The sequence below is a fragment of the Malus domestica genome, chromosome 05, assembly GCF_042453785.1.
Source record: "Malus domestica chromosome 05, GDT2T_hap1".
In the NCBI taxonomy this organism is placed as follows: Eukaryota; Viridiplantae; Streptophyta; class Magnoliopsida; order Rosales; family Rosaceae; genus Malus; species Malus domestica.
Window position 1 is genome coordinate 31,258,328 of NC_091665.1, and position 16,158 is coordinate 31,274,485.

The 16,158-nt window shown below is 39.2% G+C and overlaps 1 protein-coding gene across 7 annotated transcripts; it reads left to right on the forward strand.

Moving 5' to 3' along the window:
• Window positions 1-590: 590 nt before the first annotated feature.
• On the forward strand, window positions 591-15,154 carry LOC103435747 (uncharacterized). 7 transcript variants are annotated; one of them, XR_011580620.1, is made up of 11 exons: window positions 591-1,002; window positions 1,204-1,441; window positions 1,588-1,701; window positions 2,145-2,538; window positions 2,607-2,812; window positions 3,609-3,655; window positions 4,089-4,161; window positions 4,841-5,001; window positions 5,195-5,383; window positions 5,546-5,627; window positions 14,436-15,154. XR_011580620.1 is itself a non-coding variant. In XM_070821117.1 (3 exons), exons 1-3 carry the CDS (start codon window positions 1,612-1,614, stop codon window positions 14,520-14,522), a joined length of 372 nt encoding a protein of 123 aa, XP_070677218.1. In that variant the 5' UTR covers window positions 1,491-1,611; the 3' UTR covers window positions 14,523-15,154. The 7 variants fall into 7 exon arrangements, 2 of the variants coding, with proteins under 2 accessions (XP_070677218.1, XP_017187908.2); XR_011580617.1 differs by having other exon boundaries at window positions 607-1,002; window positions 2,145-2,339; XR_011580619.1 differs by lacking the exons at window positions 591-1,002; window positions 1,204-1,441 and having other exon boundaries at window positions 1,468-1,701.
• Window positions 15,155-16,158: the final 1,004 nt, after the last annotated feature.

Sequence of the window (16,158 nt, forward strand, 5' to 3'; positions counted from 1 at the left end):
TGGGAATAAAAATGAGAGAGAGGAAAAGAAGAAAAAAAAAGAATCATTACATTGATCTCATGGTGTATGATGTATATTAATTAGTATAAAAATAATTATGAGAATGTTAAATATAAAATAATGATAAAATATTATATTTAAAACTTATCCCGTGACGAAATTTGAGTGGATTGTAATACCACTCAACAAAATCTAATGACAAGCTATGTCCCACACAAATTTTTCTCTAATCATATAGCTCACGAAATCAAAGTCAATGATACTAATATTATTATCAAACAAGAAATACAAAGAGAATAACATATTTATATAATTAATTGAGATTTCTTTTCTTTTTTAGGAAAACTAATGAAAATGACTTAAAAGTTTTGAGTTTTAATGATAGGGACAAAATAAAGGGTTGAATGAATAGTACCATGTTTGACATTTTAATGTAAAAATATGATTTTTCGTTAAAAAGAACAGTAACGCGGACGATTCGTTAAACCTCCCTTCTTTTTTCTTATTTGAATCTGTGTAACACACCAGTGCCACCTCATCTTTCCCGCCTTATAAACCCACTTAAATACCGAAAAACCCTCGAAGTCCCCACTGATTCTTCTTCTTCCTCGTCTTCTTTATCACCTCCTCTGAGACCGCGGCCCCTCAAGGTCTCACCTTTTCGATTCCGAATCCCGCATTCCGCTTTATCTCGGCAATGAGTTCCTCGCAAACCTTCAGATCCAGGACACCCAGAAGCCGGGAAAAGAAAGCCCTAAACCCAAATCCCTCGAAAGTCCCAGGCAACGAGACACTGAGCACCCAGACCCCTCAGAAGTCCGAAGCACTCACCCGCCGTGCCCGAAACGCCAACTTCGTGCTCTCCATAGGAGACATCAGAAAGGCCGCCGCCAAGACCGTCGGCGAATTGACCCAGAAGCGACGGACCGACCAGATCGATCCATGGGGAGAGGAAACCTTGAAGAAGACTTGTGTCAGTTTCCCAGAGAAGCTACCCGAGATGTAAGGCTTCAAAATTCGGTTGTTTTGCATAAAATCTGTGTGTGATTTTGGTCCTCCATTTCCCGGTGGATTTTGATTTCTTTGATTTCTGGTTGGCTAATTTATGTGCTTATTTTCTTTTTAATTAACTGTTTGGTTGCTGAGAAAATGGAATTAGGATATTTATAGAAGTTGATCAATTTTTTCTAACTCGATCCATAGGAGGTTTACATATGGTCACTTGGCTCAGCTGAAGTTTGTTATGCCTGAGGTGATTGAAATAAAGAAAGTGCTTATTAAGGATGAGAGAACCAGTTGTCTGAAGCCGGATCTTCATGTCACCATCAATGCTGATGCATGGAGAGCGATGGAAAGTCAAAATCGGAAGGTGGTGCGAGTATGCATTTGAGGAAGTTATTTCATAAGTGGCTTGCTGATCTTTCCAAAATCCCATCCTGAGGTATCCCCGATACTCAGTTTCGGATATGGCATCACTAATATGGTTTAATTGTTGAGTGCTCTATGTAATTTTAATCGAACGGTAATCTGGGAAGTTAATGGTGTCAAGATTTTCTCCTCATCAGTTTAACATTCTATCTCCCCCAGCCATTTGGTCCTACGAAGCAAGATATGCGATCAGATACGGACAACCTTCCCTTGTCATCATCTCAGGGTGATGAAATTTCAGATACGGTCAAGCTTCCCTTGTCATCATCTCAGGTTTGATGTTCATTTTCTAAAACGGTAAATGGGAAGAGATTTTTCAATGTGCCTGGAACACTGGGTGATACACCACGTGTCCCTATATAAGTGGTGAGATTCTTGTGTTAAAAAAGTAATAACATAAAAAATAAAATTTCCCACCACTTATAGAATAACACGTGGTATACCACTTGTGTTACGGGTACAAAGAAAATTTTCTTGTAAATGGGAACTTCATCAAATAGGTTACTACATAAGTAGAGTTAGGCCTTGGGGGTTAGAAGATGGTTTAAACCTTTACATGCTTCACTTCCTTTAGACCCTTTGGGAATGTATAGAAGTTGGAACATCATAACATGTTTTCCTTTATTTTATTTTTATTTTTTTCAGTTTCGTGTCGATCAATTGTCATTCAAGATCACTGCATAGTTTTGATGTTTAACTGTGATTTGGTTTAACAGGCATCTTTCCTGTTACTGTATATGGAGCTTTCCTACCCCCGGACATATATTCTATCGACTCCATGCTTTGTTGCATGTATACGGTGCCTTTTTGGTGCTCCCTGCATGCTGGTCATGTGGCCATCGTTTGATGTAATACTAGCAGATCAGGTTTCTGTTGTCATCCCACTGCTGGAGCTTAAGAAGGCAACAAAGGTATTCACACCCATTTCGTACGAAGTGTTATCTGTTAGCATCTGGTAGTATAGTTGTATGATGCATTACATCTTTCTGTCCATGTTTTGTTTTACTGTCATTTTCCGGATTTATTGTTGGCTCAACACACGACTCTTTTGGTATGGATGGGTGGGGTTGCAGAGGGAGTGAGGGACTCTCAACAGAGGTCAGCTCCATGGTATGTTTGCTTTTTTGTGTTTTTGAATTCGAATTTTTGAGTTCAATTTGAATTTATGTGTGCTACAGAGCATGAGGGATGTCAGCAACATCAGCAGCTACCTTTTCCACTGGAACCAATTCTTCCCTTGGCCACAAAGCGGCGTGGTTTCAACAGTCAAAGCCTTGTGCTTTGAGGTTCAACTCCCAAAACCCTCTCAAGAGCTCTTCCAATGAGCTCAAGGCTACCACATCTTTCAATTGTGAATTAGGAACGATTCAATGCCTGATAAAATGTATGTTGAACTGATCAATGTATTAAAATACAGCATCAACTTCTGCAATAAACTGACTCAAATTTAGACTATGTCATGGAAGTATCAAACTTGGTTTTGACTGATTTTGGGTTTTAAATGTTTGGCTTAAAAAAATGCATCCTAGATTTTGGTGCAGAAACAATATCCAAATATTGATACCTTATACCGCATATATAGTTCGAACTACAATGAAGGTGTGTTCAATTGATTCAATATCGGTGAACCTACCCTTACCACTTCTTTTTCACTTACAATTACACTTACAATTACAATAAGCTTCTTCTGCTTAATTGTTAATTTAATTTGATTTGTCATCATATAGTTGATTAGTTGTTAATTAAAATTCAACCTTTTTACGTTAACATTTTAAGAATCCAGATATTTTGCCAAATTGCAATCAGATTAGGATTGCATATAATCTTACATGATAAATATTTTGCTATTTGAGTAATAGTTGATAAATATTTATATAATTAAGTTGTTTATTTTACCTAGACACGCTCGTTGATCACATGGGTTTTTATTTTTAAGCGAATAGAGTATGGATCACAACACTCATATCAGTTTTGAGTGAATGTGGTAATTGGATTTTTTATTTTGTGAGTGTCATATTTTTGTATTGATTTTCTGATATCTACAATATCCTCTAATATCTTCTCAAAACTGATTTTGCTCTTCTGTTCAATTATTTGCCAATTTCTTTACTGTTGTTCCAGTATTTTGCTAATTTTAAAAGCTCTGCATTGCTAATGAATATACCTTCTTTTATGTTCAGAATTTTGGGTCATTGCCGGAACAAATTGGTTACTTTGACATTTTGAGGTATATAATGTGCTATACATTTGTTTCAGTTTCTTCAATTAGATAAAGAGTGGATATGTGTTTGCTATATGCGAAGTACCTTTTTTATGTACATATCAAATCTTATGTCGAGATTGAAAGCTTTTTTATCAACAGTTGCATGGCTGGCTTTTTTAATTATCAGTTTATCCATGAATGTGAACTATAAGGTTTCTATTAATTAGAATTGGCTAATTCTTTTATTAAGAATTTGTTTTTACTCACCATATTGGCTCTTCTTCATATAAAGTATATAGCATGAGTATGTAGAATGTCATGTCTGTGTGTCGTATGATTTTGCATGAGAATTACAGAGTGATAGCATGTTGCAATGGTCTAAATGCATCTTTGTATTTGGTCTGTGTGTAAAACTTAGTCCACTTGGTGAATGGTTTCCCATTCTTTTAAACTTCAGTGATTGAGTCGCGTTAGATTGTTGAGGAATTCATCAAAAAGGCTTCCAGATGCAGCTGCTTTCTTACTCCAAGGTTCGTGCATATTTCTCCTTTTTTTCATCGGTCACTTTTTTTTAGATACATTTTCTTTTCTGTTTTAAATTATTGTATTCAAGGCTGACTTTGTTATATTAACTCTGAAATTCGAACACAAGTTTTAAAATATAATGTTCTTTGGAACTTTCCATATTTCTGAGTATGCACTGCATTGATTAAGGTTTTTTAAATTCAAGGCCACGATGTTTGCATGCCCGCAATCATGTGAATTGAGGCTAAAACTGATACAAAGTTTGATGAGAGCAATTCAACCATTTAAATTAGTTTTCTAATCACATTAGTTACTTTGTCAAAAGAAAAGAAAATAGGGCATCTCTTTCATCAATCATACTTGACATGCATCTTAGTGTACATACAGTTCTCAGTTTTCTGTCTTCCTTTATTCTTTTAATTTTTGTGTGTGTATGTATTTATCTATTGCATACACACAGATCTCGGATAAAGCAAAGTTCTAGATGTTTTTTTTTTAAATTATAATAAACTGATTAGAAGAATAAACGTCTGTTGGTATTATCGTATTAGTGGGACTGATATGGTTGGAAATATTGTGTATATTTTTATGCATAGGCTTGATAAAAATAAATCCTGCACTTTTTGCTGCGATCAATTTTTCGTTTTTTGATTTGGTGAATTCTTGCATTGTTTTCCAATGAAGAGGATTCGAGCATTAATTTTGTCAGTAATGGTGAGACTACTGGTTTTCCAGTCACCCCACATAAATGAGCAGCTGAGTTATGCTTCTCCAAGCAAGAAAAGGCTGGATGCTATTAGTGGTTCTGCCAAAGAATCAAAACGCCAAAGAATCAAAACAAATTGGTAGGTATTTACATTTCCATGTATAGGATTTTGCGGATTTTATGAAATATATTGTTTGTTCTTCTCTCAGCTTTGAGTTTTATATATCAACTTACTTTCTGTTATTTTTCTTCAAAATTCATGTGCATCATTTGATTATTTGAACTTTGGACTAAATTGTTGAAGCTGATTTTGTCATGGATACCATGTGCAGTTTTTATTATGGATGCTCACACTTTCGAGCTGTATACCAGCTCATTGAACAAGATGACATCTAGCAGACCAAAGAAGCTCTCTCGGTGCAGCCTACACACTCCTCAATCAAATTTTGACGAGGAGGATCCAGTGAACAATGGAATTGGTGATGATCCAAAGAGAAACTGGTTTAATCCTGCTAAACACTGTATGTTGATGATTGCTTCAGTCAAAATTCAATATTTTCGGTAGACTAGAGATGGTTGTTAGAAAATGCATGACTGTTCTCTAAACTAAAATACACTTCTCAGATTGCTGTGGTTATTGGTTTGGATTTTCCTTATTTGCCTTGGTGCCTTTAAATTTTCAGGTGAAATTTTTTACACAACTTCATTACTTGCAAAATTTTGTTGAATCAACATTCAATACCCTTCCTTGGAATCAAGTTAAAGGTAGGATCACTAAATCATACTATTTTCATCGCCTCCTTATCCCCTTGCTGAACTCAATGGAGTGAATTGTCTTGATTTGCATTCTTGCATTTGAACTTGCAAGTCAGTTTATGCTAAATACTATTTATTTTTTCTCGTCTTAGATTCTACTGAGTTGCACCTTATTGTCTATTTTTAGATTTCATTTAGACTCATAAACTGAGGCATTATGTATGCCCAAGAATGAATGGAGGAATTTAAGCAACAATGTCGGTGGTCGCTTTTGTAAATAGAGTGATATATAAGAATGATCAATTAGCTATCAGAAAATAATGTGGTCTATATATGTAAATAGGACAATGTGGTTCCTGATTTTTGAATTTCTACGGGATTTGGCAAATTTGTCCATTCTCTTAGCTAATTGGCTAATTTTGTCAAGTGTGAAAATGTTTGCAAATTTGTCCATTTGCATTTCTAATTAATTTCCAATTACGTGTCGTGTTTGCATTTGACACATTTCCATGCCTCAACCGACACGCTGGGGCTGGACTTTGTTCAGTCTGTGCCAATGGATGGGGCCACGGGAAGACTAGACCGCGTCTATCAACATTGGCACCCCACATAGCTCTTGATTGAGTTGAAAAATCCTTTCCGAAATTCCAAGCGTAAAGAAAGGTTTAGAAACTCTGCACATCCGAAATTCCACCTAGTTTTTAGATTTAGTTACGGAACTAAATATGTCGGATGCACATGTGAGTCTGCCTACACATGTGTTACATCATCAAATTAACAGTTTTATAGAGTAATGCTATATGTACCATCTATTTGTACCATCTCTCTAATAGAGGTAGAGCCCACCTACACATGTGAGTCCTATCTCTATTAGAGAGATGAAACAAATGATGGTACAAATGAATGGTAAGAATAACAATTTTTAGTTTTTTGTGGAGTTTAATGGCATGAACCTATTTTGCACATTTTGATAATTCTGTCATCAAAGGTACATTAGGGTAGGCTAAATGAAAATCACCTAGTTAATTAGTATCAAGTCTTTGGTCAACAATGCTAATTACTATTCAGTCTTTGGTCGAATGAATGCTTTGAAGCAGCACAAATATTGCTTTTCTGGAAGAATAACAGAGCAACTCTGCTAAGCTTGAAAAATAACACTTACTGCTTCTTTTTCACTTGCAATTACAATAACCTTCTTCTGCTGAATTGTTAATTTAATTTGATTTGTCATCATATATTTGATTAGTTGTTAACTAAAATTCAACCTTTTTACTACATTTTAAGAATCCAGATATTTTGCCAAATTGTAATCAGATTAGGATTGCATATAATCTTACATGATAAATATTTTGCTATCTGTGTAATAGTTGATAAATATTTATATAATTAAGTTGTTTATTTTACCAGGACAAGCTCACTGATCCCATGGGTTTTTATTTTTAAGCGAATAGATTATGGATCACAACACTCACATCAGTTTTGAGTGAATGTGGTAATTGGATTTTTTATTTTGTGAGTGTCATATTTTTGTATTGGTTTTCTGATATCTCCAATGTGTGTGGGATAGAGAGGGTAATCACCCAATGTGTGTGGGATAGAGAGGGGGAAGCTAGCCAAATGTGGGATTCCATGGCTAGTTGTATCCGAAAAGTAGCAAAAGAGGTATTAGGAGAGTCCAAGGGCTTTGCCCCACACCAAAAGGAATCTTGGTGGTGGAATGAGGAGGTACAAACAAAGGTGAAGGCTAAGAAGGAATGTTGTAAAGCCTTATACAAGGAGAGGACCGATGAAAATGGTGAAAGGTATAGAAAAGCGAAGCAAGAGGCGAAGAAAGCTGTCAGAGAAGCTAAGTTAGCGGCTTACGACGATATGTATAAACGACTAGATACCAAAGAAGGAGAGTTGGATATCTATAAACTAGCTAGAGCAAGGGAAAAGAAGACAAGGGACCTAAACCAAGTGAGGTGCATCAAGGATGAGGATGGAAAGGTTCTTGCTACAGAGAACGCGGTTAAAGACAGATGGAGAGGTTATTTTCATAATCTTTTCAATGAAGGACATGAAAGGAGTGCTTCTTTAGGAGAGTTGAGTAACTCAGAAGAGTGTAGAAACTACTCCTTTTATCGTCGAATCCGGAAGGAAGAAGTGGTTGTAGCTTTGAAGAAGATGAAGCATAGAAAAGCAATAGGCCCAGACGATATACCAATCGAAGTGTGGAAAGTTTTGGGAGAGACAGGTATAACATGGCTCACTGACCTTTTCAATAGGATTTTGAAAACGAAGAAGATGCCAAATGAGTGGCGAACGAGCACTTTGGTGCCTATCTACAAGAATAAGGGCGACGTACAAAATTGCATGAACTATAGGGGTATTAAGCTAATGAGTCATACAATGAAGCTCTGGGAGAGAGTCATTGAGCATAGATTGAGGCAAGAGACACGGGTTTCGGACAACCAATTCGGGTTCATGCCAGGGCGCTCAACCATGGAGGCAATCTATCTCTTACGAAGATTGATGGAAAGATATAGAGATGGGAAAAAGGATTTACACATGGTCTTTATAGATTTGGAAAAAGCGTATGATAGGGTCCCAAGAGACATTCTTTGGAGGATTTTAGAGAAGAAAGGAGTACGAGTAGCATATATCCAAGCTATAAAGGATATGTATGAAGGAGCAAAGACCGCCGTAAGAACTCATGAAGGACAAACCGAAAGCTTTCCCATAACTGTAGGATTACATCAAGGCTCATCCTTAAGTCCTTACCTTTTTGCGTTGGTAATGGATGAGTTAACAGGACATATTCAAGATGATATTCCTTGGTGTATGCTTTTCGCAGACGATATAGTGTTGATAGATGAAACTCAGGAAGGGGTAAATGCAAAGCTTAACCTTTGGAGAGAAGTGTTGGAATCTAAAGGTCTTCGCCTCAGCCGATCAAAGACAGAATATATGGAGTGCAAGTTCAGTGCAAATGGAGGCCAAAACGAGTTAGGGGTGAGGATCGGAGATCAAGAAATACCAAAGAGCGACCGTTTTCGTTACCTAGGATCTATCTTGCAAAAGAACGGAGAATTAGATGGAGATCTCAACCATAGAATACAAGCTGGATGGATGAAGTGGAAGAGTGCATCCGGTGTGTTGTGTGACCGCCGTATGCCACTGAAGCTCAAGGGAAAATTTTATAGGACGGCAATAAGGCCGGCAATGCTGTATGGCACAGAATGTTGGGCGGTGAAACATCAACACGTACACAAAATGGGTGTAGCGGAGATGAGGATGCTTCGTTGGATGTGTGGGCACACGAGAAAGGATAAGATTAGGAATGAGGATATCCGGGGTAAAGTAGGAGTAGCCGAAATTGAAGGAAAGATGAGAGAAAATCGGTTACGGTGGTTTGGACATGTGCAAAGAAGGCCTACTGACGCTCCGATTAGAAGATGCGACTATGGGACAGAGGTTCAGGGCCGAAGGGGTAGAGGAAGACCTAGGAAAACTTTGGAAGAGACTCTAAGAAAAGACTTAGCGTACTTGGATCTAACGAAGGACATGACACAGGATCGAGCACAATGGCGTTCTAAGATTCATATAGCCGATCCCACTCAGTGACTTGGATTTTCCAAGTCTCCAACCAAGAAGTTTTCCTCACTCGGGAAATTAAGGGAACACTACCCCAACCTACATGCTCCACTCAGAAAGCTTCAACATACAAGCTTCAACAAAAGAAAATTCAAAGAACTTAGCGAAGAAGGCTTTGGTGTATTTAACACAATACGTTGAAATGAAGGAAAGCTTATTTATTGATATCCCCGATAAGCTACAAATATGTACATATACAGGAGTCAAAATAAACACACAAGAGGGAGCCTTCACAAAGGTTGCTTAGGAGAAGTCTCAGCAGTCGGTAGAGCCCCAGAAAGAGAAGGCACCGGAGGGGGATCATTTGGAGCCTCAGTACTGGACATAACCCTAGAAGGAGGAGGCATCAGAGGTTGATCATTTGGAGCTTCATTACGCGGTACAGCCCCAGAAGACGAAGGCAATAAATGCCTTTGGAACAAACCCACAAATCTCTGATGATCAAGTAAAACCTGACCATCAGTTTCCTTCATCTGGTCAAGCTTCCTCTTCATGTTTGTAGCATAGTCATGTGCGAGCCGGTGCAACTGTTTATTCTCATGCTTGAGCCCTCTAATCTCCTGTTTGAGACTCATCACTTCAGCCGCCAATGATTCAACTTGGCGGGTTCGAGCAAATAGGCGTTGTGCCATATTAGACACAGAACCTGCACACTGAACACTGAGAGCCAGCGAATCCTTAACAGCTAACTCATCAGACCGTTTGGAAAGTAGTCTGTTATCTTTGGGAGTGAGAAGGTTCCTGGCCACCACCGCAGCGGTCATATCATTCTTCATCACGGAATCCCCAACGGTAAGAGGACCAGTTGGGGAGACGAAGGATGGGCGCCATATGTTGTCTGGAGAAGGCGGGGCTGCCTCTTCAACAAGGTTCAAGTCAAAACGACGGTCGGAGGGGCCAGACATTTTCAAAGGTGTTGAAGAGAGAAGAGGTCGGACAAATCAAGATCTTAGAAGTGCAAGAATGAAGCTTCTACTGGTGGAGATTCAAGTGTGCTTTGGAACTTAATGCCAGCCCCTATAAAAATCTGCACTCGACGGAGCTTCAGAAATCAAAGAGGCGCCTGCTCAGAAATCGAAGAGGCGTTTGCTTTCTCAAAAGTTGGGCTGCTTAGAGATCACGAGGGTTGATCTCAGAAATCGAAGAGCCGTTTGCTTTCTCAAAAGTTGGGCTGCTCAAAGACCACGAAGGCCGATCTCAGAAATCGAAGAGGCGCTCGCTTTCTCAAAAGCTGGGCTCCCTAGAGACCACGAGGGCCGATCTCAGAAATCGAAGAGGCACCTACTTTTCCAGCCTTGTCAGCACCTGTCACACGCACACTCAGCTTTGCGGAAATTATGGGCATTCTGTCAAAGACTTCTGGGGAAGTAGAAAACACATGAATCTTACTGTTCAATCACCCACTTCCCACACGCAACAATAGCTCATGGGTACCACAGATAACTTTGCCAAAGTTCTCTGCCAAAGTTGAGCACGTGAAGCTTGCAGCTCCCACTACATCGCTCTGACCAAGAAGGGTAAAAGAATAGCAAAGAAACAGCACTAACAAAGTTTAGACCCATAAATTTTGAAGGTCTAGCTACCATATTATTACCCACAAGGGTAAAGGAACAGTACCACTGCTGGATAATTGGAAAGTCCATGTATGTCAACCTCTGTGCTTCGTGGCAAGGTAGACTAGCAAACATGCCCAACCTTTACTCACATTCGAGAAAACACTCCCAATAAGATTGCTTGCTCCAAAATCGAAGAGGCACCGTCCTCCGAATCTAAAGAGCCAGACTCCCAACATGACTACTTTCTTAAAAATCGAAGAGAGGGTAAAGGAACAGTACCACTGCTGGATAATTGGAAAGTCCATGTATGTCAACCTCTGTGCTTTGTGGCAAGGTAGACTAGCAAACATGCCCAACCTTTACTCACATTCGAGAAAACACTCCCAACAAGATTGCTTGCTCCAAAATCGAAGAGGCACCGCCCTCCGAATCTCGAGAGCCACTCTCCCAACATGATTACTTTCTCAAAAATCGAAGAGACACTGCTCCCCGAATCTCGAGAGCCAGACCCCCAACATGATTGCTTTCTCAAAAATCGGTGAGGCACCGTTCTCCGAATCAATCGAAGAGGCGCTCGCTTTCTCAAAAGCTGGGCTGCTCAGAGACCACGAGGGCCGATCTCAGAAATCAAAGAGGCACCTACTTTTCTAGCCTTGTCAGCACCTGTCACACGCACACTCAGTTTTGCAGAAATTATGGGCATTCTGTCGAAGACTTCTGGTGAAGGAGAAAGCACATGAATCTTACTGTTCAATCACCCACTTCCCACACGCAACAATAACTCATGGGTACCACAGATCACTTTGCCAAAGTTCTCTGCCAAAGTTGAGCACGTGAAGCTTGCAGCTCCCACTACATCGCTCTGACCAAGAAAGGTAAAAGAATAGCAAAGAAACAGCACTAACAAAGTTTAGACACATAAATTTTGAAGGTCTAGCTACCATATTATTACCCACAAGGGTAAAGGAACAGTACCACTGCTGGATAATTGGAAAGTCCCTGTGTGTCAACCTCTGTGCTTCGTGGCAAGGTAGACTAGCAAACATGCCCAACCTTTACTCACATTCGAGAAAACAGTCCCAACAAGATTGCTTGCTCCAAAATCGAAGAGGCACCGTCCTCCGAATCTCGAGAGCCAGACTCCCAACATGACTACTTTCTCAAAATCGAAGAGAGGGTAAAGGAACAGTACCATTGCTGGATAATTGGAAAGTCCCTATGTGTCAACCTTTGTGCTTCGTGGCAAGGTAGACTAGCAAACATGTCCAACCTTTACTCACATTCGAGACAACACTCCCAACAAGATTGCTTGCTCCAAAATCGAAGAGGCACCGCCCTCCGAATCTCGAGAGCCAGACTCCCAACATGATTACTTCCTCAAAAATCGAAGAGACACTGCTCTCCGAATCTCGAGAGTCAGACCCCCAACATGATTGCTTTCTCAAAAATCGAAGAGGCATCGTTCTCCGAATCTCGAGAGCCAGATACCACAGACCACTTTTTCAAAGTGCTCTGACAGAGTTAAAACATGTGAAACTGGCAGCTCCCACTACCGTGCTATGACCAAGCAGGGTAAAGGAATAGCATTACTACTTGTTGTTAGGGAGACTCCTATATATGTCGACCTCCATCCCCAACGGACAGGCAGACCTGCAAAAATGCTCAACCCTTCATCATATCTGATAGGGCACTCCCAACAAAGCCTTTCGAAATATTCAGCTTTCTTTCCCCCCGATAATACCTCTGCAAACAAGCTATACTAGAGCAAGAATATCTCATATCATCAGGGTTAAAAGCAAGAGTATCCCATATCATGCTTTTTCCCTGTTTTTTCTTTTGGCCTTGTTTTTACCGGCAAGACAAGGAGAAAGAGAGCAATCAGTCAGCACTTGGAATCAAGCTTCCAGCCAGGAACTGACTGCCTGGAACCCCTTACCTGATTACTTACCTGGCATTGCTCTCGAGTACTCATCTTCAACATCTTATGTTTCCAGGGAAGATTCCGCATCTGCTTGAGGAACAGATAGGGCAAGTGCGAAGGATACAAGGAAGCATGTGGAGACAAGCGTAACAGCACACGTGCCGATACATCCATTACTCTGTCAAAAGCAAAAGTATCCCATATCAGCAGGGTGGAACGTACTCTAGATTTGATGGACTTGTTTTGACCCTCAAATTCTTCAGTCGGCCTTATACTTTGGAGGAAACCAGAAAACCCTCCAGCTCAGTTCAAGAATAAGCCTGTGGAAAGTTACTTCTTCAAAAGCAAAAGTATCTCATATCATCTCTTCTCATTTTTCTTCTCTTTATCCTTCATGCTGCTGCAAGATGGGGAGAAGGTGAACAATCAGTCGGAGCTCTGATTGCTTACCTTGTCTGTCACCTCTTTCAGCAGACCCCCTAGCCCGGCGACTTGGGGGACTCCTACTACATGGTTTGTATCGCGCTTGACCAAGCCTGAAACTACAAGTAAGCTTCAAGTGAAATTGATACATTACCTTGTGCATCTCCACCAGTTAAAGATACCACCCCTGGATGGAGGAAGAGTACTTCCAGAGAAGATGCCACATCTACCTATGAGACAGATAAGGCAAGTCAAGACGACACCACACTCCGATACTTAGAAGTATCGTGATTACGAGATCATTCTTCCACAATATTTCCTAATGTCATTTGTACTAAATCATTCACTCGTACTCACTAAAGGAGAGCTTGAACCTATGTACTTGTGTAAACCCTTCACAATTAATGAGAACTCTTCTATTCCGTGGACGTAGCCAATCTGGGTGAACCACGTACATCTTGTGTTTGCTTTCCTATCTCTATCCATTTATATACTTATCCACACTAATGACCGGAGCAATCTAGCGAAGATCACAAAAAGCGACCGTTTTCGTTACCTATGATCTATCTTGCAAGAGAACGGAGAATTAGATGGAGATCTCAACCATAGAATACGAGCTGGATGGAAAGAGTGCATCCGGCGTGTTGTGTGACCGTCGTAGGCCACTGAAGCTCAAGGGAAAATTTTATAGGACGGCAATAAGGCCAGCGATGTTGTATGGCAGAGAATGTTGGGTGGTGAAGCATCAACACGTACACAAAATGGGTGTAGCGGAGATGAGGATGCTTCGTGGGATGTGTGGGCACACGAGAAAGGATAAGATTGGGAATGAGGATATCCGAGGTACAGTAGGAGTAGCCGAAATTGTAGGAAAGATGAGAGAAAATCGGCTCTGGTGATTTGGACATGTGCAAAGAAGGCCGACTGACGCTCCGGTTCGAAGATGTGACTACGGGACAGAGGTTCAGGGCCGAAGGGGTAGAGGAAGACCTAGGAAAACTTTGGAAGAGACTCTAAGAAAAGACTTAGAGTACTTGGATCTAACGGAGGACATGACACAAAACCGAGCGCAATGGCGTTCTAGGATTCATATAGCCGACCCCACTTAGTGGGAAAAGGCTTTGTTGTTGTTGTTGTTGTTGTTGTTGTCCATTATATGGACAAAGTAAATTTCTCCTATGTTACGTTCAATTATTTGCCAATTTCTTTACTGTAGTTTCAGTATTTTGCTAATTTTAAAAGCTCTAAATTGCTAACGAATATACCTTTTTTTATGTTCAGAATTTTGGGTCATTGGCGGAACAAATTGGTTACTTGACATTTGAGGTATATAATTTGCTTTACTTTTGTTTCAGTTTGTTCAGTTAGATAAAGAGTGGATATGTGTTTGCTATATGTGAAGTACCTTTTGTATGTACATATCAAATCTTTTTTTTCATTGGTTACTTTATTTTAGATACATTTTCTTTTCTGTTCTAAATTATTGTGTTCAAGGCTGACTTTGTTATATTAACTCTGAAATTCGAACACAAGTTTCTAAAATATAATGTTCTTTGGAACTTTCCATATTTCTGAGTATGCACTGCATTGATTATGGTTTTTTAAATTCAAGGCCACGATGTTTGCATGCCCGCAATTCAACGATTTAAATTAGTGTTCTAATCACATTAGTTACTTTGTCAAAAGAAAAGAAAAAAGAGCATCTCTTTCATCAATCATACTTGATATGCATACAAGTGTACATACAGTTCTCAGTTTTCTGTTTTCTCCTTTATTCTTTTAATTTTTTTGTGTGTGTATTTATCTATGCATACGCACAGATCTCAGATAAAGCAAAGTTCTATATGTTTTTTAATTCTAATAAACTGATTAGACGAATAAACGTTCAACTTGGCTAAGCCTGTTGATATTATCGTATTAGGGGGAATCATATGGTTGGAAATATTGTGTATATTTTTATGCATAGGCTTGATAAAAATAAATCCTGCACTTTTTGCTGCATTCAATTTTTCGTTTTTTGATTTGGTGAATTGTTGCATTGTTTTCCAATGAAGAGAATTCGACATTAATAATGTCAGTAATGGTGACTACTGGTTTTCCAGTCACCCCATGTAATGAACAGCTGAGTTATGCTTCTCCAAGCCAGAAAAGGCTTGTCTCCATTGATGAAAGAGGCGATGAAAATAGCATGATTTAGTGATTTAACCCCATGTAATGAACAGCTGAACACAATGATGAAACTTTTCAGGTGAAATTTTTTACGCAACTTCATTACTTGCAAAATTGTGTTGAGTAACATTCACTGCCATTCCTTCGAATCAAGTTAAAGGTAGGATCACTAAATCATGCTATTTTCATCGCCTCTTTATTCCCTTGCTGAACACAATGGAGAGAATTGTCTTCATTTGCATTCTTGCATTTGAACTTGCAAGTCAGTTTATGCTAAATTCATAATATTTATTTTTTGTTGTCTTCAATTCTACTGAGTTGCACCTTATTGTCTATTTTTAGATTTCATTTAGACTCATAAACTAAGGCATTATGTATGGCATTATGTGTGTCCAAGAATGAATGGACGAATTTAAGCAACAATGTCGGTGGTCGCCTTTGTTAATAGAGTGAAATGTAAGAATGATCAATTAGCTATCAGAAAATAATGTGGTCTATGTATGTAAATAGGACAATGTGGTCTATGTATATATTATGTACTTACACATCAAGTGTGTAAGTAGTACCGTATGTACTGTTTTCAATCCCGCAGCATTGGGCGGACATTTTTTGCTAGTAATATCTATATAACACCTTCAAGGTTTTTCTGAATTTCTTTTGGTTTTTTGGTCGCAAGGTTTTTCTGTATTTCAGTTGCTTTTTATTATATGCATGTGTTTGTGGTTCCTGATTTTTGAATTTCTACGGGATTTTGCACATTTGTCCATTCACTTAGCTAATCGGCTAATTTTGTCAAGTGTGAAAATGTTTGCAAATTTGTCCATTTGAATTTCTA

Coding starts and splice junctions, on each gene's coding strand:
- LOC103435747 (XM_017332419.3), top strand. CDS start 1,612: ATGCGATCAGATACGGACAACCTTCCCTTGTCATCATCTCAGGGTGAT. Junction 1,702..2,144: donor TTCCCTTGTCATCATCTCAG/GTTTGATGTTCA, acceptor TTGGTTTAACAG/GCATCTTTCCTGTTACTGTA. Junction 2,340..2,606: donor AGCTTAAGAAGGCAACAAAG/GTATTCACACCC, acceptor TGTGTGCTACAG/AGCATGAGGGATGTCAGCAA.